The sequence below is a fragment of the Gorilla gorilla genome, chromosome X (assembly GCF_029281585.2).
Source record: "Gorilla gorilla gorilla isolate KB3781 chromosome X, NHGRI_mGorGor1-v2.1_pri, whole genome shotgun sequence".
In the NCBI taxonomy this organism is placed as follows: Eukaryota; Metazoa; Chordata; class Mammalia; order Primates; family Hominidae; genus Gorilla; species Gorilla gorilla.
Window position 1 is genome coordinate 113,401,778 of NC_073247.2, and position 22,753 is coordinate 113,424,530.

The 22,753-nt window shown below is 38.6% G+C and overlaps 1 protein-coding gene and 1 non-coding gene across 3 annotated transcripts; one reads left to right on the forward strand and one right to left on the reverse strand.

The window, feature by feature from the left end:
- Positions 1-5,053, forward strand: ARMCX3 (armadillo repeat containing X-linked 3). 2 transcript variants are annotated; one of them, XM_004064520.4, is made up of 5 exons: positions 1-485; positions 995-1,102; positions 1,367-1,427; positions 1,689-1,759; positions 2,043-5,053. In XM_004064520.4, the coding sequence occupies exon 5, from the start codon at positions 2,189-2,191 to the stop codon at positions 3,326-3,328; it is 1,140 nt and encodes a 379-aa protein (XP_004064568.1). In that variant the 5' UTR covers positions 1-485; positions 995-1,102; positions 1,367-1,427; positions 1,689-1,759; positions 2,043-2,188; the 3' UTR covers positions 3,329-5,053. The 2 variants fall into 2 exon arrangements, with proteins under 2 accessions (XP_004064568.1, XP_055232573.1); XM_055376598.2 differs by lacking the exon at positions 1-485 and having other exon boundaries at positions 1,330-1,427.
- Positions 5,054-11,319: 6,266 nt separating this feature from the next.
- On the reverse strand, positions 11,320-11,426 carry LOC115932444 (U6 spliceosomal RNA). The gene has a single exon (XR_004068725.1). It is a non-coding gene; the product is annotated as a U6 spliceosomal RNA (small nuclear RNA).
- Positions 11,427-22,753: the final 11,327 nt, after the last annotated feature.

The window sequence follows — 22,753 nt, forward strand, 5'->3', positions numbered from 1 at the left end:
CTTTCAGATCTGGGACTAGATTTCAGAGGAAATGGTAGAGTTTCATAGCTCGGGGGAGGGGAGGTGGAGGGAGAGGCTGCTGTCCCAGGAGCCTAGGGAAGGAAGAGGCAATTTTTCATAAAAGTACAAGTGGCCCATAGCCCCAGGGGAAGATGCCGTCCCTTTCTGGTAATCGGTGGAAGGGAAACACAACTACAAGGTGATGAGATTATCGAAGAAGAAAGAGTAATAAGGCCTGGTGTGGGGGAGGGAAAGGAGGGGGGCGGGCCCTCTTCTGCCGCACTGCTGGTGGGAGGGGAAATTGGGGACCCGAGTTGGTGGATGACGTAGCTCTCACGTGACCAAGAGCTGACGTGTGCAGAAGTCCTTCTTGTCCTGGTCGTTGTTCCCGTCTGAGTACCAGCTCCCCACTGCCCTGAGGGCGGGCCGGCCTGCGGCGGAGGGAAAAAGGAAGACGAGAAGGAAATTGTCCCGAATCCCTGCAGGTCAGTACCTGGGAGATTCCATAAAGTCGGGGTGCTTGAGGGCGTAGGGCCGAGACCGTCGCGGGTACTGAGGCGCCTCCGTCGTCTCTCCCACTCGCCGCCCGCTTTCCAAGACATATGTCCCGCTTGCAGCCCATTTCGATGCTGCGAAACGGTGAGCTGCGGGGTGTTTGGGGAAGAGCTCAGAGACTGGGAAATGGGAATCTGCTGGGAGCCTAGGGCCGCAATCCGGAAAGGGAGCTGTGGCCTGGGTGTTGGCCCCTAGTCCACCAGGACAGTGCCGGAGGGGAATGGCTGGACATGGGGGCGGGGGTGGTGAGATGCAACGCGATATGTCAGCAGAACCCCAAGAGAGGTAATAGGGGTGGGAAACGTCTGACAACCAGGCCTCCGAATTAGAAAAGAGTTTTGTGTTCTGGGGACTAGTCCGTCCACCAAGCACTCAGTGGCGGCAGTTTCCCGTCTTTCTGCCTGTGGCTGTGTCTTACTGACCATGGCTCTGTGTCTAGTGGGTCCAAGCCTCTCCCGGGTGGCCAGTCCTTCTGTAGGTTGCGGCACAACGCCAGGCAAAAGAAGAGGAAGGAATTTAATCCTAATCGGTGAAGGTCGATTTGAGGGTAAGACCATCTGGGGACCCTAGGAGGGACGGGGGTGGCGGCGGGGGTGGGGAGAAGGCAGAGAAGGTAATAATCTAGGTACATGTCTGAGTCCGAATGTGTTTCTTGCACTCCCCGGACTGTGGAGAAATGGCGTGCTTTGTGTGTCTGTGGTTGGGGGGAAGTGGGGGAAATGACAGCAGGGAAACCTATCGGATAGTTTGTTCATAATCCTCCTCTCTCAACAGCACTTACTCTCCATGTTTTCGATCTGTCATCCTTCAGGTCTGCTGTAGCAGGTGGCTCCGCTTGAAGCGAGGGAGGAAGTTTCCTCCGATCAGTAGAGGTCGGTGTGGGCGTGGGGGCTGCCTGGAATGGGGGAGGGGTTAGAAATCGCCGGCACTTTGGACAGGCTCTTCCAATCCTGCTTTATTTTCCTTACCTCCCTCCCATTTCAGGCTAGGGAGGGGGCAGACCTGTGCATGTTTGGGATAGCATAAAGAGGTTAAAAACAAACCTGATAACCGGAATGGTGAATCAGGAAAGCAACGAATCAACAGTCAATCCATCAAGTGCTCCGTTCTCACTGGCTCTGGTCTCTCTGCAGATTGGAAAGATTGTTGGGCGTGGCACACCACTAGGGAAAAGAAGAAGGGGCGAACTGCTTGTCTTGAGGAGGTTAGTGCAAGGGTTCCAGTCAGGTCCCTAGGGACATCTGAGGTTGTGATGACTGAGACCCCAGCAGAGTCTGTGGATTCCATTGACATTATCTAGGCTTTCGGCGGGGTGACCTGGGATGGGGAGGGAAAGGCTGAAATGAGAGGCATAGAGATTTTGTCAACAATCTACATTTCCTACCTAGCATTCAATTATTATTATCTTGTCCCTCTGCGCAACTCCCTGCATGGGGCAACACAAGCAGAAGAGAAACTCAAACCCAATTTTCTTCTTCCACTCCTAGGTCAACCTCCAGAATCAGCTCTTGTGGCCTTGAAGTGGCTGAAGACGATCACCCTCCACAGGCTTGAGCCCAGTCCCACAGCCTTCCTCCCCCAGCCTGAGTGACTACTCTATTCCTTGGTCCCTGCTATTGTCGGGGACGATTGCATGGGCTACGCCAGGAAAGTAGGCTGGGTGACCGCAGGCCTGGTGATTGGGGCTGGCGCCTGCTATTGCATTTATAGACTGACTAGGGGAAGAAAACAGAACAAGGAAAACATGGCTGAGGGTGGATCTGGGGATGTGGATGATGCTGGGGACTGTTCTGGGGCCAGGTATAATGACTGGTCTGATGATGATGATGACAGCAATGAGAGCAAGAGTATAGTATGGTACCCACCTTGGGCTCGGATTGGGACTGAAGCTGGAACCAGAGCTAGGGCCAGGGCAAGGGCCAGGGCTACCCGGGCACGTCGGGCTGTCCAGAAACGGGCTTCCCCCAATTCAGATGATACTGTTTTGTCCCCTCAAGAGCTACAAAAGGTTCTTTGCTTGGTTGAGATGTCTGAAAAGCCTTATATTCTTGAAGCAGCTTTAATTGCTCTGGGTAACAATGCTGCTTATGCATTTAACAGAGATATTATTCGTGATCTGGGTGGTCTCCCAATTGTCGCAAAGATTCTCAATACTCGGGATCCCATAGTTAAGGAAAAGGCTTTAATTGTCCTGAATAACTTGAGTGTGAATGCTGAAAATCAGCGCAGGCTTAAAGTATACATGAATCAAGTGTGTGATGACACAATCACTTCTCGCTTGAACTCATCTGTGCAGCTTGCTGGACTGAGATTGCTTACAAATATGACTGTTACTAATGAGTATCAGCACATGCTTGCTAATTCCATTTCTGACTTTTTTCGTTTATTTTCAGCGGGAAATGAAGAAACCAAACTTCAGGTTCTGAAACTCCTTTTGAATTTGGCTGAAAATCCAGCCATGACTAGGGAACTGCTCAGGGCCCAAGTACCATCTTCACTGGGCTCCCTCTTTAATAAGAAGGAGAACAAAGAAGTTATTCTTAAACTTCTGGTCATATTTGAGAACATAAATGATAATTTCAAATGGGAAGAAAATGAACCTACTCAGAATCAATTTGGTGAAGGTTCACTTTTTTTCTTTTTAAAAGAATTTCAAGTGTGTGCTGATAAGGTTCTGGGAATAGAAAGTCACCATGATTTTTTGGTGAAAGTAAAAGTTGGAAAATTCATGGCCAAACTTGCTGAACGTATGTTCCCAAAGAGCCAGGAATAACACCTTGATTTTGTAATTTAGAAGCAACACACATTGTAAACTATTCATTTTCTCCACCTTGTTTATATGGTAAAGGAATCCTTTCAGCTGCCAGTTTTGAATAATGAATATCATATTGTATCATCAATGCTGATATTTAACCGAGTTGGTCTTTAGGTTTAAGATGGATAAATGAATATCACTACTTGTTCTGAAAACATGTTTGTTGCTTTTTATCTCGCTGCCTAGATTGAAATATTTTGCTATTTCTTCTGCATAAGTGACAGTGAACCAATTCATCATGAGTAAGCTCCCTTCTGTCATTTTCATAGATTTAATTTGTGTATCATCAATAAAATTGTATGTTAATGCTGGAAAGAAAAAAAGAAGAAAGAAAGAAACCATCCCTGTCCTTCAGTTTATAATCTAGTTGGAGAGATAAGAAACATACAAACCAAAAGATAACAGAATATCTGAAGCATGTACTCATTGTCAGATGTTCCCTCTGAGAGCACAGAGGAGGCAAAAGCTTCTGTGGGATGTGCTAGTCGGCTAAAGCTTCACAGAGGAGGTGGCAATTGAAAATGAGTCCTGAATGGGGTAGGGTGGTTAGGGAATTCCATGAGACAAGACGAGGGGGGCATGGTGTGAGAAAGGCATGGAAGTAGGAACCCTCTTCCTATGACAGGAGATCATTCTGCTTAGAGTGGAGAGTGTGGAGAGTGGGAGTAGATAATTTTGGAAAGCTGGGTGAAGCCAGTTGTGGAGAGTTGTTTGAATATTATCCCATTGAACACCCAGAGCCACTAAATCTTTTTTTACTAGAAAATAATTGGGGTCCATATGAAAGTCTCTATTACTGAGTAGTGTCAATGAGGGTGTGGCAAAATGGAGCCTTTCACACCCTAGTGGTGGCCATTTGGTAATACAGATATAAGCCTTAAACTATGTAAACCCTTTGTCCTAAGGAAGTAATTGAATAATTGCCCAAAGATTGTATGTACAAGGCTGTTCATCCCAGCACTGTCTAAGCTAGTAAAAATTGGAAACAATTTAAGTATCTAGCACATTGGATTGGTTATAAAGCAAGGAATGTTCACACAGTAGGATATTATAAGTATGCTGATGGAAATCTATATTGCCAGGAAAAGCTATTCATTATGCGTTGTGAAGTCAGAAAGAAGAAAAGGGTAGATAGAAGTATTCGAAGTATAGTTCCATTTTTTGAGACTAATAAAACATATGTTTAAAAGGACATTAAAAACTGGAGTTATAGATATCCAGATAGAAACAGTAGTTATCTTTGGGTAGAAGAATAATGAGTGATCTTTACTTTTTTACTTTTTATTCATCTTTGTGTTTTTATTTATCTAAAATGGGTATTGATTTTTAGGAAGGTTTTGAAAAAGAAAAGCGTTGGGAATGAAGCAAGTGATTGATTGGAACACATACTGAATGGAAGAAATATTTAGATTAAAAATGAGGTAGGTTGAAGTTTCTTCTCTGAAATGATAGATAAATGGTGAAGATAAGGCTTATTGTGAGGATTCAGTGAGGTAATATATGCAAAGTACTTACAATGTTCTGGCACATAGTAATTAATTAAGAAAATCGAGCGCCCTTAATTACCTAGAATGCAGGGTTGTTAGTTTTTTGGTTGACTTTTGTTTTGCTGGGGCATTCTGCCATGTTTTAGTGTCATTTAATAAATAACAGTAACAATAAAGGTTAACATTTATTAAGTGACTACTGTGTAAAGTTCTGTCATTCCTGCAAGGCAACTGTTAAAATAATTTCTCACAGGAGTAGAGTTTTCTTTCTTTCCTAAAAATCCAAAGTGTTTCCTCAGACATGATCACACCAGCCTCTGCAATATATTTCTAGTTGTTTGGGGGATGTTATCCTGCTTTATATATGAGGCCAGGAAAGGGTAAAATCCTCTATTCACTTACCTGGTTTTATACCCAGGTTTCCCTGTATGTACTGTAATTTTTGTAGTAGAGACAAAACCAGGTTGGCTTAAAGTTGCTGGGTATGGTAAGCCTACTAAATCATGCATATGTAGAAACTCATTTAACACCAGTTTTAAAGGTGGGGTGATGGAAAAGTGAACTAACATTTTTTCTTGTTCCTATTGTTAGGTGAGAGAGAGAAAGATTTGTGGGGAGATGGAGTGGGGAGGATTAATTCCTTTAAAATAAATTCAGTTTGATGTACCTGCGTGACACTCAGATGGGGATATCCTATTGTCATTTGAATGATTGATCTGGTGCTCAGAGGAGATGAACAGGTTGCAAATAAGGATTTGAGAGCCATTGGAGGATGGATGATAATGGAGCACATGGAAGCAGATGTGGCCCTTCAGAGAGAAGGTGCAGAGTCAGAGTGAAGGGCTGCAAAAGAACTGTAAGGGACTATGGGCAGCTGGGGAGAGAAGCACAGAATTGAAACAATGTATACCCTTCCAGACACTTTTACTATTCATATACTTATATATTCTTTACATAAAATTAGATCATACTATCAAAAAATTTTCAGTGCCTGATTTAAAACTTTTTTCCTCAAAAAAAGAATAATATTCATTGGAGATATAATACTTGAAAAAATAGAGTTGATGAGTACAAACTTGTGCCTTGACCCAGATATGTAGCTTGAACATCTAACAAAAATCCAGATCAAGCCATGTTGAACTTGAGATGCGGAGCGACTTTTACACCTGGGGTGAAAATGAGGCTAACTCGAGTAGTAAAAATCCCCAGTGAGGCAGGTATAGGCCTGACTAGCACCCATCTGCTCCTTTCCCCATTCCTTTGTTCCTTCTCATTCTTCTTTCCACTTCCTTCCTCCTACTTTTCTTTATTTTCTCCTTCTGGGAGATCATTGGTGGTAGCCTCTCTGGGCTTCTCTGACCCTTCAATTCCCATGACGCCATGCCATGTATCAGTGGGCATTTAATACAGAATAATAACTGTCATTGCTCTGGTCATAAGTTGACCCTGGGTGTGACTGGATGCCAAGAATTTTTGGAACCTTTGTTGGACAAAAAGAGACTGAGAAGGAACTAGTCTGAACTTGTCACGGCCACATGTGCACTGCATGAATTTTTGATGTCTTGCACCCGGTCTTATTTAGACTGAATAACCCGGAGTCTGGGAAAGGTGTATGAGATAGATGTGTGACTGCCTGGTCCAGGCAGCCAGGTCACACGTTGATGTCCCAGTGTTTTCACATAGGAGGTTGTCACTCTCAATCCTTTTGGAAGGGGCAGAGTTCTAGGATTGTAGCTGATTATGGCAGCCCATTGGCACATGGAGGAGGCAGTGTCTTCTCTTTAAAGAGGATGGCAGCTTCTGGGAAACCAAGGAAACCAGAAACTCAGAGGATGTCCTGCTATTTTGGTTTTGTTCTCATCTAACAGTTTTAGGAATATAAGTGGATCTATCCCAGTGCAAACATGTTCAAAGGCGATTTTACAAAAGTGGAGTGTTGTTCTGTTGTAAATTGTCAGCCAATATACGTAATATTTCAAGGCTCAGGAAATGGACTTTCTTTTTTGAAAAATTCACATTTTACCTGTCTTTTTTCAAAAGAGATTCCAAGTGTACGCTTAGCAAATTGATGTGGTTCAGGCAAATTTTATGTTTATGGCTCTCTTTCATTAATTTCTTTGCTAAGTTCCCTTGAGAATGGCCTTTTAGATAATGATTCATACTATTTTCAATGCTAGCTTTTTATATTTATTTTGCATCGCATCCCAGGCTGAAGATTTTTTTCTGGTTTTTCTGTTTAAACCATGGCTCTTTCTTGCTTTTAAGCCAGAGCCGTGTCACCACCATCCTGGGGTCCCTGATCTGCCCTGCCCCGAGGGTATGGTATTAGCAGGATAAGTAATATTTACTTATCTGAGTGGCATAGCTCAGTGCTTGACCCTCTCCACTGGGGCCCTCTCAGGTATTGTGCTAAGGGCTTGGGCAATGTATGCTTTAGGGGATAGATGGGAGAGGAGGGAGAGGGGAGAAGGGAGTGAAGGAAGCCTTATCAGAGAGGTAACTTTATTCTGACAGGGTGCCCTCAAAGTAGGAGAACTTGGTGGATCCATCTCCACTGTGAGGATAAAGTTATTGCTGAAATCCAGTTCTTGTATTCAAGAGATGCAGCACATTTCTCCCTGGACAGAATTATACATTTTGTCTGCCCAGATGCTCCTTTAGCAGAGTCAGAGCATCGGTGGGTGGTAGTTTTATGACTATTAACATATATGATCAAATTGGCTATCAAAAAGAGTTTAAGAGAAATATACTTTTTTTTTAGCAGTGTGATTACTTTTTTAAATTATATTTTTTAAAAAATGACAAATAATAAAAAGTATATATTTATGGAGTACAGTATCATGTTATGATACATGAATACATTGTGGAATGATTAAAACAGGACGATTAACATACAACACCTAACATACTAATCTTTTGTGGTGGGAACATTTAAAATCTACTTTTTAAGCAATTTTTGAATATACAATATGTTATTATTAAGTATAGTCCCCGTGCAATGAAATAGACTACTAGAACTTAATCCTTTTGTCTAACTGAAACTTTGTGCCCTTTAAGAAACATCTCTCCTTTCCTTGTGCCTCCCCTTACCCCCATCCCGTGGTAACTACCATTCTACTCTACTTCTATGAATTCGACTTTTTAAGATTCCACATATAAGTGAGATCATGCATTATTTGTCTTTTTGTGCCTGACTTATTTCACCTAGTACAATGTTTTCTAGATTAACACATGTTATTGCAAATGTTGCAACTGACAAATTTTCCTTTTTTTTTTTTTAAGAGACATGAGACATAAGAGTCTCATTACGTTGCCCATGCTGGTATCGAACTCCTGGGCTCAAGAGATCCTCCTACCCCAGCCTCTGAATTAGCTAGGACTACAGGCCAGTGCCAGTACACCTGGCTGGCTAGAATTTTCTTCTTTTTAAAGGCTGAATTGTTTCCATTGTATTTCCATTTGCATGTGCCACATTTTCTTTATCCATCCAATGACGGACACTTAGGTTGATTCCACGTCTTGGCTATTGTGAATAATGCTGCAATGAACATGGGAGTGAAGATATCTCTTTGATATACTGATTTCAATTCCTTTGAATATATATGCAGAAGTGGGATTGCTGGATAATATGGTAATTAAAATTTTAGTTTTTTGAGGGGCCTCCATACTCTTTTCCAAAATGGCTGTACTAATTTACATTCCCACCAACAATGTTCAAGGATTTCAGATTCTTAACATTCTTACCAAAATTGTCACAGTTTGTAAAAGGTAGTCTAATAAGTGGCCTAAGTGAATGTGACAACACTTCATTGAAAGCAATCTTAGGTTTTTCCAACTATAGTCAATAATAACTTAATTGTACATTCTAAAATAACTCAAAGAGTGTAATTGGATTGCTTGTAACTTAAAGGATAAATGCTTGAGGGGATGAATGCCTCATTCTCCACGATGTGCTTATTTCACATTGCATGCCTGTATCAAAACATTACATTTATCCCATAATATACACACTTAATATGTACCCACAAAAAATAAACATTAAAATTAAGTTTTCAAAAAAAAACCTTAATGTTGTCCTAGGACACACGACAGTGAGTAATCTAATCAGTGTACTTGAGAGTTTGAAAGTCTACTGGCTATTCCAGTCTTCCAACAAGACAGTTATATACTATCATGTGTGCTTGGAACCAAAGATAAGAAACTGATCTTTTTGAAGCATAGAATGAATTGTCAGATATAGAGGGTTTAGGCACTATGAGTTAAGACATTTTGGTGGACACTTACGAGATAAAGTAATATGCTTATCAAACATGGTGAAATAGTTTAAATTTATAAAATAAACTTGGGTAGAAATGGAAAAAATAGTAAATCATATAATAGTGTAATAAAAAATAAAATAAGTATCAGAGGGACATTGAGACTGATACAATTGGTTGAACTAGCAATTGATGCAATCATTCTATGCACTAGTTTGATGAGTTTGATGATAGATGATAGCCATTTATGAGTGATACATGTTCTTTTAATCAAAAGAAATAAAAGAATAATGTTGACACATGGGCTCTATAGTGTAATACTCTCTTAAAACTTGCTAGAATAGAGAAAAGCTGTTGATTTAAAAAATATTTCTTATGTTCCACCACCTTTTCTAATTTGCTGATTGACTTTCTAATTTTTAAATAGTCCCTTGTTTTTTAGAAGAATACAATCATTATCAGTTGTAAATATAAATTAATTTTATCTTTTCCCAATTTTACACTAACTATTTCTTATCTTATTGCAATAGTTATAATCTCAAAAAACACTTGAATAAGAATGGAAATTGTGAGTAACAGTGACTCGTTTCTGGTTTTAGTGGGAATTACTTTGGCATTTCATGGTTTGAATGAGGATTGCTGTTGATTGTTGGTAAAAAGTGCTTTTAATATTTAAGTCATCCCCTTCTATTTCTATTAGTGTCTGTTAGGATTAGCTGCTGATTTTTTCCCTAGTGGCTTTTCAACATCTATTAACAGAATCATGCACTTTTTCTCCTTTAATTTTTTTTTTTTTTTTGAGACAGAGCTTCACTTTTGTCACCCAGGCTGGAGTACAATGGTGCGATCCCAGCTCACGGCAACCTCCACCTCCCGGGTTCAAGCAATTCTCCTGCCTCAGCCTCCCAAGTAGCTGGGATTACAGGCATGCGCCACCACGCCCAGCTAATTTTGTATTTTTAGTAGAGATGGGGTTTCTCCATGTTGGTCAGGCTGGCCTTGAACTCCCGACCTCAGGTGATCCACTCACCTCGGCCTTCCCAAATATTTTATGTAATTAATTATATTGATAGAATTCCTGGGGAAAAAAAAGACATTATCTGTCTCAAAACGCACATGGAAAAAAACTTTTTTAGAAAAGAGAATTCAGCCTGTAGTCCCAGCTATCTGGGAAGCCGAGGTGGGAGGATCACCTGAGCCTGAGAGGTCAAGGCTACAGTGAGCCGTGATTGTGCCATTGAACTCTAGCTTGGGCGACAGAGTGAGACCTGTCTCGAAAACAAAAACAAAACAAAACAAAAAACAAAAAAGAATTTGGTGTTTGACTATTTATTTTTGCCTTTGTGGATCTATCCCTATCTGGTAATAGTACAGTTTTTTTCTTGCTATACTTCTGAGATCTGTTTGTCTACATATTTTAGAGTTTGTTAATTTTTTTTGTGTTTATCATTGATAACTGCTTATAGTTACCTTTTTATGTACTATCTTTAACAGATTTTGGTCTCAGCTTTGCTAGCTTTATAAAATCATTAGTGAACTTTCCATTTTTTCCTGTTTTCTGGTAGAGTTTAGATAACATTGGTATTATCTTTTCCTTAAAGGTTAGTTAGAACCCAACTGCAAAACTATTTCCTTTTGGTTTGTTTTACAATGGTAAATCTACAAACACATTTCCGATCTCATCTGTAGTAATTGTTCTAGTCAAATTTTCTATTTCTTGAGTTAATGTTGGTAACTTCTATTCTATTAGGAAATTATACGTTACCTTTAGATTTTCAATTTTGATGTCATATGTTTGTGTGTAAAATTATAATAATAATAATTATAATATAATAATAAATTACTCATGTGATTTATAATAATCACATCTATTTGTGTGGTTCAACCCTTTAATCATAATTTGTATGCTTTTGCTTTCCCTGTGTTTTCTTAGTCATACTCATGATGTTTATGTATTTTATTGGTGATTTAAAAAAAAACAACTTTTTATCACTTTTTAAATTACACTTTAAGTTCTGGGTTACATGTGCAGAATCTGCAGTTTTGTTTCATAGGTATACACGTGCCATGGTGGTTTGCTGCACCCATCAACCTGTCACCTACATTAGGTATTTCTCCTGATGTTATCCCTCCCCTAGCCACCCACCCCCTAACAGGACCCGGTGTGATGTTCCCTTCCTTGTGTCCATGTGTTCTCATTGTTCAAAAATATATGGAATGCTTCACGAATTTGCGTGTCATCCTTGCGCAGGGGCCATGCTAATCTTCTCTGTATCGTTACAATTTTAGTATATGTGCTGCCGAAGCGAGCACTATTTATCACTTTTACAATTGGCTTTTTTGGTCATTATTTTAAACCTTAATTTTACTAATTTCTTCTACTGTCTTTGGATTATTTCTCTCGTGCTTTCGAATTTCTTCAAGAAGAGTGTGTATTTCTTTTATTTATGGTTTTATTGAATAATAATGGTAATTATGACTATGGGTTTTTCTCTGGGTATATCTTTAGCCATGCCACAGTACAGTTTGATATGATGTGTTCTCTTTTTCTTTGCTTTCCATATAACTTGCAATTTTATTTTTAATTTTCTTTTTGACGTAGGGGTTATTTTGGAGAATATTGCTATATTATCAGGCAATTACTATGATCATTTTTATTATTTATTTCTAATTTTATTTTGTTAAGAGGATATGCCTATATATTCTCTCCTTTTTAGAATTTATTAATGTATTTTTATGTTTTTGAGGACATGATCGATTTGTTAAAAGTTTTATACATGTAAGAAAAAAGATGCACATTCTCTCCTTATATCATGCAAATTTCTTTCTATTGAGTTAATATCATTGGTTGATTATTTAGATCCTCTATGTCTTTGATTATCTTTTCATCTAATGGGTTGGTCAAATTCCGATAGAGGTGTATTAAAGTTCTCCTTGTAATTCTAACAGTTTTTGCTTTATCTGTTTAGTTGCAATGCTGTTTGGTACATACAAGAGTATTACTTATAATTTCTTTAGTTGTGCCATTTTTATTCACACAAATAATGATTTAAATTGTGTTTTAGAGCTTCCTTTGGCTTATATTAATATTTTCAACCATGTTTTCTTTTTGCTTGCTTATGCCTGATATCTCCTCACTCACGATTTGTTTCAACGTTTCTTTGTTGCTATGCTGTAGGTGTGTTTCTTGTAAAGAACATATAGTTCTTACAACATATAGTTGGATTTTTAATTCACTGTCATGGTCTGTGCCCTTTTACCTTTAGTGCAACAGTTAATACCCTTGATTTTATTCTCTTCATTTTGTTTTATGTTCCTATTATTTTTACTATTAATTTTATTTTGTCGAGCCCCCATTTCCTTTCTCTAATTTATTTTTTTTAGTTTATTCAAACTTCTATTCTTACACATTCATTATATTGTGAATTTGGAAAATTTACTATGCTTTTCTACACACTTCATTCCATGAATGCTAGCACTCAAAATCAAACAATGTTTCTCTACTGTTGAATCCAAATGAGATAATTATACCACCCACTGAGGCACCTTATTTTCCCACTGCCCCCTGACTCCAAAAATAGGAAACATTTAGAAACATTTATACAAAGTCCGAGTAGCATTCAATACATAGTGGTTAAATTTGTGATCTCAGAATGACAGTGGCTTAGTTAGAAGCTATTTATTTAAAAGCTGTATTTTCTTGGGTGAGTTTTAAACCACTGTCTATCTAAATTTCTTTATGTGAAAATGAAGTTAAGAATTGGATTATCTCATAAGGTTGCTGAGCTGATATGTAAAGATATGTAAAGTGCTTAGAGCAGCACCTGACAAGTACTAAGTGCTCAATAAATGCTACCTGTGATAATTTAGACATGGATTGTATTCTCTCTGAATCTTTGCATGCTTGAATATATCTTACTTCACCTTGACTTGTAATGATTATCTAGGTTGGGCACACAGTTTTGGAGTTACTACTCTTTCCTTTTAGTAGTGTGTGGATATTATTTCCTTGTTTTCTTACCTCCAGGATGGCAAGTAAAAATAATTTACCTGTCAGATATTTTCCCTTTTTATGTAACTTCTTTTTTATAATATTCTCTGTAATTGGAATTTATGAATTTTATAATGATACTTCTAGGCATTTGAACTTTTAAAAACTAATGGTGTGTGGAACTTGGGGTATCTTTTTATTGTTCAACCTCAAGATTTTCTTTAGATTAGAGAAATTTTTCTTCATAATTTCTTTACCTATCACTTTTCCATCTGTTTCTCTTCCTCGTCCTAGAAATTCATTAATGTATTGGGCCTTTTGGATCCGTCCTCCAAGATTTATCTTTTCCTTCATCATTTTCATTTATTGTTTAAATTTTCACCTGATCACCTTGGCTGCTTATTCAGTTTTCAACAGTGACATTATCTCTTTCATTTAGTGTGAGTTTTTAAATTTGAAAATCATGTTTCTCAATTCCAGAAATTATTTTTCCTGTTTTAATTTTATTTCTTCCAGTATTGTTATTGCTTTTTGCTAAATATGATATTTGACTCCTTCTATAGTTCTATTTCAGTCAGAAATAATATAAATTTTGAAATGCACAGACAATGGATATGAATTGTCACCTATGGAAATACTACGAGGGACTGGAGAAATTTGGAGAATGGAAAACTCCAAGGAAGGTCTTTTGGGGGATAGGCAAAACTGGGATTGATTGAAATCAATTTTGTGATTCTGTATTTCTTCACTGTATCAACATTTTGCTTCACATATTGTTTCTTAGACATACCTAGAGAGGCCTACCTAAGTGATGGATTAAAGATTTTAAGAAAGTATCTTTAGACTGTAATGCATAATTTACTTACTCTCTCAATTTGTCTTCCCCATTCCTTCCAAGTCTCTGATGTTTCTTTTTTCTTTTCTTTCTTTTTATTTTTTGAGATGAAGTTTCTCTCTTGTTGCCCAGGCTGGAGTGCAATGGCGTGATCTCAGCTCACTGCAACCTCCGCCTCCTAGGTTCAACCGATTCTCCTGCCTCAGCTTCCCGAGTAGCTGGGATTACAGGGGCCTGCCACTACGCCCAGCTAATTTTTGTATTTTTAGTAGAGATGGGGGTTTCACCATGTTGGCCAGGCTGGTCTCGAACTCCTGACCTCAGGTGATCCACCCACCTTGGCCTCCCAAAGTGCTGAGTTTACAGGTGTGAGCCACCACGCCCATCGTCTCTGATATTTCATATTAGCACATTGCTCCAGCTACTGTTATTGTATGTTGATTACCTTAGCTGTGGCTTTAAAATAACTCCTCAGAATTTAGTGTCAGGAGAAAGCAGGACAATTAAGCTGGGTAGAGACTGTGGCTTGACTAACAGCTGATACCATTTCTCAATGGGATCATTTTGTATATGTCCCTAAGAGAAACCTCTGAATAGTCAGAAGGAAGAAAATGTGCAATGATTTACGAAGGAATGGGATGACAGATACAGAAAATTGTTAAACATTGTCACGTACCCTCTGACTGAAATCCTGGAAAGAGAGTGCTATATCCTCCTTTCCTTGAAGACAGTTTCTAACTTTTTCTTAAAAAAAGATTTACCATTTCACTAGAGATTGTAAATATTTACACATGTGCATATATGACAGAATAGTATGTTGTATAAACTTATGTTCTTCTGTTTCCCACAATATTTCTTACTTTTCCATTTTCCCATTCCTTGTTTCAGGAAAGGTTTATGGAAGGGCTTTTCAATTTCCCAAAGCCTAAACACATGAAAATATAGTGTTAGGTATAGTTGGTGCTCTTCCCTAAGATGTATCAAGCTATGGCTTTACTTCTATTTATGCTGCTTAAGGATTCATGTCTAGCATCAGTTGTTGAAAAATTCATGCCACTATCTCTTCAAATATTGTCCCTTCCTCATTCTCTCTAGACTCTCTTTATGGACTTCATTCTAGGTATATTTTGAAACTTTCCCTTTTTCTGCCATGTCTTCTAGCTGCTCATATTTTGTACTGTTTTATCTTTGTGTGCTGCATTCTGGGTGATTTATTGAGATCTATATTTGAATGTCCTAATTTTCTCCTTGCCTTTGTCTCTGCTAAGGCTATAAAAGTTTCACCAGTTCCAGATTAATTTTTATATTAGTGTATGTCCCTTGAATTCTCTCACATGTACAGATTATGAATTCGGCCTATGAATGGAGCTGGCCTGGATTTTGATTGCTTCCAGGGGGCTCTGTATCCACCCATGACCTCACATAAAAGATGAGCTTTCTTCTCATGTATCTTTGCTGTGGGATAAAGTTTTCTAGTTATCATTTCATGTACTGGTTGTGTTTCTGTGGGGCCTAGATTTAGATTGGAGCTCAGTACCAGCTTCCCATCTTCCACTGCCTAGAGGCATTTTTTCTGTCCCTATGTGGGATTAAATCCTGGTCTCTAGATCTTAAAGCCGATAGCCGTCTGTCTTTATCTCCCGCTCCTTGCTAGCTCCTTCTTTGTTTCTTGGAGATTTCCATTTAATGATGATGAACTTGACTATTTACTGTTTTTAGCATTCTATCATATCTGTGAGTTTCGAGTGGGAAGGGGGAAGCTTTCCAACTCACTTCAGTCTGCTGTTGACTGGAAGTTCGCTGGACAGTTTTGTTGGATTAAATTGTGTAGGTGACATGCCATACCTGTTAAGAGATACCTGAAGCATTGCTGCTTTACATTGCTTCCAGACATATAGTATAGAGTCTAACGAAGTTTTCTGTATCTCAGCATAGCAAAGGCAGGGAAGCAACACAGAAAGTCTTGATCATTCAAGGTCAACACAAGCAAAATAGAGAGCTACAATATTTGAAGAGGTCCTGAGGAAGGAATGAAAATGGTGAATTATGTAGAGCAATATTACTAGAATCATGTGGACCTCTTCCAACAACTCTAAGGTGCTTTGTAAGCATCTTTGATCTTAGACACACCACGGAAAATGCAGCAGATCCTAAATTGATTCCATTTCAGCACAACAATGGGATGAGAAGACAAAATATAAATTATGAGTATTGCTATAGAAAATATGTATAGAAATATAGAATATTTCTATATATATAGAAATATAGAATATTTCTATATATATAGAAATATAGAATATTTCTATATATATAGAAATATAGAATATTTCTATATATATAGAAATATAGAAATATAGAAAATAAAAGCTGGGTTTGTGGACTGTGATTTATTCCAATTACACATATGTGTTAGCTATGGCATTCTGCAGGATGTATGACTACAAGACATTTATATTATCCTCTTTGCCTAGTAATTATACTTTTCCTTATTTCCTCTCAAATTTTACTTCCTTAGGGAAGTTTTCTTTGTTCCCTTTTTATCCCCTCAGAGTATGTCTTGATCTGCAGCAATATACTTATATACATACCTGTGTTCCATTCCTTCTTTGTATTTATGTGGAATTATAATTATCCGTACACTCATGTGATTATTTGATTAATGTATATACCCCACTAATCTGTGAGCTTCATGAATACAAAGACCTAGTCTGTTTTTCCTACCATTGTATTCTCAATGCCGTGCATAGGTGCTCAATAGAGACTTATTAAGTGAATGAATGAATACAATACATTTCTGCGTTGTTTGACATTTTTACAATGACTGTATTAGTTTTACTATTAAAAAATGAAAATCATCCTATTTAGAACAAATATAAACATAGACCTTCTGGGCCAGTGGTTTTTAATATATTTAGGGTTATACTTCCCATTAAAAACATGTTAATAATTATAGCTTATAGCCACTCACCTGGAAAACTTATATGCACCTTCCCCTCACTCCCAATACACAACCTTGTATACAATTTCCAGGAATTTATAGACTTATCCAGTTGAGAACACCTGGTCTAGGTTAATCAGTATGGTCAGTAGGTGAGAGTTTCTTGGACACTGTCCTTAGCCTGGCTGAAGGGCCACTAGGGAGGAAGGTGACTGAAAGGCAGCAACCCTGCAGTAAGGCTAGGTTCCCTAGATTCCCTGGAGATGCAGATTTTGGGCATGAAAGGCCCACCAGACTGCACTGCTCATGATAGGTGGGAGGCAGCAGATAGGGTCCAGGGAGGCTTCCACTCAGACACTGTGAATAAGGGCAGAGAGCAGGGAGATGGCTAGGGACACTCCCCCAGCAATCACTTCTCCAGGCCTCATGGACACCCTCAGCTGCAAGGGTCTAGAAGGCATGAGTTCTGGTTTCCAGTGGCAGGAACAGTGCTCCCTTGTCTGCTGGGGCTGGGTTACCCCTGTGGAAATTTAGGAGAGGGAGGAGGGAAGGATCCAAAAGCATTTACTCAGGTCACCACCTTGGTCATCTGTCCAGGTATATTTTTGGAGTGAGCATGAGTCAGGTGCCCATATGCAGGAAATGAGATGTTCTGAAATATGAGAGGGGATGGGGGCAGCACCTTCCCCCTATCTTGACTGGGCAGAAAGGATAGGACCATCTCTGCATTCCTCATACCTTGCAGCATCAATCTCACAGCTCTTCCCTTTGCTCAGAGTTAAATTTCATTGTTTGGAAGGATTCAGTCTAATCCTTCTAAATACCTTATCAAAAACCTTACCAATTACCTTATCAAATACCTTAGCATGTTTATAAACTCTTCTTGTGCAGAAAAGCAATACATTCATAAAACGTAATTGTGCTAAGGCACTTCCTCCCTCTTAAGTTGGACTTTTTTTTTTTTTTTTTTTTAGACTGAGTCTCCCTCACTCTTACCCAGGCTAGAGTACAGTGGTGCCATTTTGGCTCACTGCAAACTCCACCTCCTAGGTTCAAGCGATTCTCCTGCCTCAGCCTAATGAGTAGCTGGGATTACAGGTGTGCACTGCTATCCCCGGATAATTTTTGTATATTTATTAGAGACAGGGTTTCGCCATGTGGGCCAGGCTGGTCTCGAACTCCTGGCCTCAAGTGATCCACCTGCCTTGGCCTTCCAAAGTGCTGAGATTACAGGTGTGAGTTACTGCGCCTGGCCAGAAATATTTTTTATGATAGATTTTTCCCAGATTAATTCCTCATTAATTTTTCAGTGACCATAACTTCATTTTTTTTCTGATTGTAAAAATGATTGCATACTGACGCTTTTTTTTTGATGGAGTCTCTCGCTCTGTCACCTAGGCTGGAGTGAACTGGCACGATCTAGGCTTACGGCAACCTCTGCCTCCAGGGTTCAAGCGATTCTCCTGCCTCAGCCTCCTGAGTAGCTGGGACTACAGGCGTGTGCCACCTCGCCCAGCTAATTTTTATATTTTTAGTAGAGGTGGAGTTTCACCATGCTAGCCAGGCTGGTCTTGAACTCCTGACTTCAGGTGATCTGCCCACCTTGGCCTCCCAAAGTGTTGAGACTACAGGCATGAGCCACCGTGCCTGGCCACTGATGCTTATTTTTTAAGGCAGTAATAGTACATGAGGAAGTGAAAATATGAGGAAGTACAAATCTCATGTTCATTCCCTGCCTCTGTTACTGACATGCTGTCCATTTTCTAATTCTAATCTCTGCCTGCCTCTCCGCCCTCACGTTTTGGGGGATGGACACAGTTGCAGGGGAAATGGAAGACATAACTGATCATGGACATCGAGGGTGGAGAGAGAAACTTGGGCATCAAACTAGCCCTGAGAACTGTACCAATGAGGTTGAAAACATTTGTAAACCATTGCCTAGTAAAAGCAGTCACTGAGATCAGCATTTTGGATGATTAATATCTCTTAAAAACATTTTATAATTCCCTCAACAAAGCTCTTGCAAACTGTGGTAGAGGCTGTTAGTGTTCTCCAATATCCATGTTTTCTGCCCACTCCTTGGAATCCAGCTAGATTGGTCAATAGTGGCCTAGCTATAGTGGTCAACGTCCCTTATGATTGGGTGCAAACATGAGACTGAGTTCTGGCCAATGGATTGTGGCAGGAGTGAAGTGTTCCAGATTTTCCCTCATGAAACTTCCTCATGCTTGACTTGTGCTCTCTCTTTTCCTATCTACCCGCTGAATGGAGATAACTTTGAGTACCTAGAGAAGGGTGGAGCTACAAGATGGAATGAGCCTGGGACCCTGAATGGCCACGTGTAGCAGAGCCTCTCTGCTGACCTGGAACATTAACCTCAGACTCTTTTGGTAATGAAAATATATTTTTTAAGTCATACAATTTTTGAGTTTTTCATTACAGCAGTTTAGACTTTTATACTACTACAACATTAATGGATTTCTGTCCTTCCTTTTTTTTGGACCTTAGGTGATGAGGATTATACTAACCATATTCTTCCCTTCGTAGCATACCATCTGCATTGGTCTAATCAAAACCCATTTTCTTTCCTTTATTAATTCATTTACTACTTTATTTGTTTCCTTTCTTCTCTATTCTTTACTTCCATCTCCTCCCCAAAGGCAACCTTCTAATTTATTTGATGTGTATGTTTGTTTGAGTTATTTTAAAACTTACATTACTTTGTATGCATGGATTTAGATAGTAGTATGGTGCTGTGGATCTTATTCTGGCTTTTTTCCCCACTCAGTAATATTTTTTTAAAGATCCATGTATGTCACTCTGTGTACATGGTCTGTAGTTTCACACTGTTGCATAATGTACCACGGTATTCATCCACTCCAATTTACTTCCTCATTTTCCAGGAAATAAAATCTATACTGCTTCCAACTTTCTGTTACCTCATACATTGTGATAAACGTCCTCATGCATGTCCCCTTATGGACCTACATGAAAAGTGTTCTGGAATATATATAAAATGAATGGAATTGTTGAGTCATAGGGCACATGTATAATTCATTTATGTATGTCAGATTGCTCTTTGGAATAGCAGCTCCAGTCTAAACTCTAATCAGCTGTGTGCATTAGAATTCCTCTATCTTTGTACCCTCACTAACAATCGGCATGTCCCAGCTTTAAAATTTTTGCCAGCCAAATAGGTATAAACAGATTTATAATTGAATTTTAATTAGCAATTAACTGGTTAATAATGAGTTTGAACATCTCTTCATTTATTTCTGAGCATTTTGGTTTTCATCTCCTCTGGGTATATTTGTCATGTTTTGTCAGTTTATTTTATTTTACTTTATTTTATTTTTTGAGATAGGGTCTCACTCTGTCACCCAGGCTGGAGTGCAGTGGCACGAACATGGCTCACTGCAGTCTTGACCTCCCGGGCTCAAACGATTCTTCTGCCTAGCTGCTCCAAGTAGCTGGAACCAGAGGCATGCACCATCACACTCAGCTAATTTTTTAAAATAGGTTTTTTTTTTTTTTTTTTTTAGAAACAAGATCTTGCCATGTTGCATAAGCTGGTCTTCAACTCCTAGCCTCAAGCTATCCTTCTGCCTTGGCCTCCCAAAGCACTGGCATTACAGGCAGGAGCCACCTCATCCGTCCGTCCTCTTTTGTCACTTTAAGGCAGTGTATTCCTGTCTTTTTCTTTTGGATTTGCAGGAGTACTTTGTATATGCTAGCTATTAATCCTTTGTTAAAGGTATTGTAAATAACTTTTCTCTGTCATCTATTAACTTTGTTTATGGTGTCTCTCATTGAATAGAAATTCTTATTTTTTATGTAATCAAATCTATTAATCTTTTGTGTCTTATGGCATCTACTTCTGAGGTTTTGTTTAAGAAATTGCTATCTAATTCTAGGCCACAAAGATATTCTCCTATATTATCATCTATTAAGTTCATAATTTTAGCTTTCAAATTTATTTTATTCTCTGTAGTCTAGATTTATACATGGTGCTAAGGAGGGTTCCAGCTTTATTTTTCTTCAAATAGTGAGCTAGTCTTTCCAATACCATGTATTATACCGTCCATCCTTTCTCCATTGATTTGTGCTGCCTATTTATTCTGTATCTACTTAAGTCTGTCTCTAAACGTTTCCATTTATGTATTTATCTCTTCCATATTACTTTTGTTACTATGATACGGCAGGGAGAGCTGGTACTCACCGAATGATTTTTGTACTTACTTTCCTAGCTTGCCTTGCAGTTAGATTGAGGTCATATGACTATCTGGACTACACACTACAAGCAAAGTAATGTTTATTATTTCTGGGTCAAGGTTATTTAAAACTGGTAAAAGGCTGTGTGTTTAGATGGAGGAACCACAAGATGAAAGAAGCCTTAGGTTCCTGAGTAACTGCATGGAAGACTGGAGAGCTGCCTAATCATTAAATTTTACGTAAATAGGAAATAAACCTTTGTTTACTTCACTGAGGTTTTGAGGTTCATTTGTTACTTCAGTATAGCATATTGTTACCCTGACTGACACATACAGTGTATCTTACTATCCAGTAGGGTAAGTCTCCACTCTATCCTTTGTTTCCAAATTGATGTAGCTCTTGTTGGGTCTTTATATTTTCATATAGTGTTAGAATGTATCAATTAAGCTTTGATAGATTTTTTAAAATGTTAAGCCAGCTCTGCGTTACCATTCTGATCATGACTTTTTAAAATACATTGCTGGATTCTACTTGCTGGTATTTTGTTTAAGATTTTCACATTTATATTTTGAGACTTGTTTGAAATTTCATTTTTTATACTGATCTTGTCAGTTTTAATATAAAAGATATTTGGCTCATAAAATGTATTGAAGAACATTACTTATTTCTAGGCTATAGAAGAGCTTGTATAAGATTGGACTTTATCTGTTACATCTGGGTCTATTTTTTTGAGGAGAGGGGCAGGGAACTTTTAAACTACTGATTTAATTGTTTTCCGTGGTTATAGGACCCTTTGGATTCTCTGTTTCTTTCTGAGCCAATTTTGGCAAGTCTTATGTTTCAAATAATGTATCCATTTCATCCACATTTTCGAATTCATTGTCATAAAGTTAATTATGGTATTCTCTTATCTGTTAAAATCACTGCATATTCATTATTGTGTCCTCTTGTTTACTGCTAATATTGTTTATTTTCACCTTTTTTCTTGATTGGTCTCACCAAAGGCTTGCTTTTTAAATTATATATTTTGAGGACCAATTTTTCACTTTTCAAAATTCTATCAAATGTATTTTTTTCTATTTCATCTATTTCTGCTCTTGTCTTTTTCATTTTATTATCTTACATTTATTCTATCAGTCTATTTCTAACTTTTGATTTGGATGCTTACCTCATTAATGCTTACCTTTTTTTTCCAGTCTAACATAAGATTTTTAAAACAGCTTTATGAGATATAATTCACACTCTAAACAATTCACCTATTTAAAGTGTAAAATTCAATCTTTTGTTGTATGCTTGCAGAGTTGTGCAACCATCACCACAATGAGTTGTAGAATATTTTCATCACTCCAAACAGAAACCCTGCACCTATGAGTTGTTACTCTTCAACTTGCCTCTGCCACTCCTTTCAACTATTACTTTACTTTCTGTCTCTATAGATTTGCCTGTTGTAAACATTTCATATAACATTACAAACTTAAGACCATAAATTTCCTTTGAAATACTGTTTTTATTGAGAACACAGGGACACGGGGAAACAACATACACCAGGTGCTGTTCGATGGTGGGAGGTGAGGGGAGGGATCTTAGAGGACGGGTCAATAGGTGCAGCAAACCACGATGGCACACATGTATCTATGTAACAAGCCTGCACGTTCTGCACATGT

What these genes read in the sequence shown, in the direction of transcription:
- ARMCX3 (XM_004064520.4), top strand. Translation starts at nt 2,189, where the DNA reads ATGGGCTACGCCAGGAAAGTAGGCTGGGTGACCGCAGGCCTGGTGATT.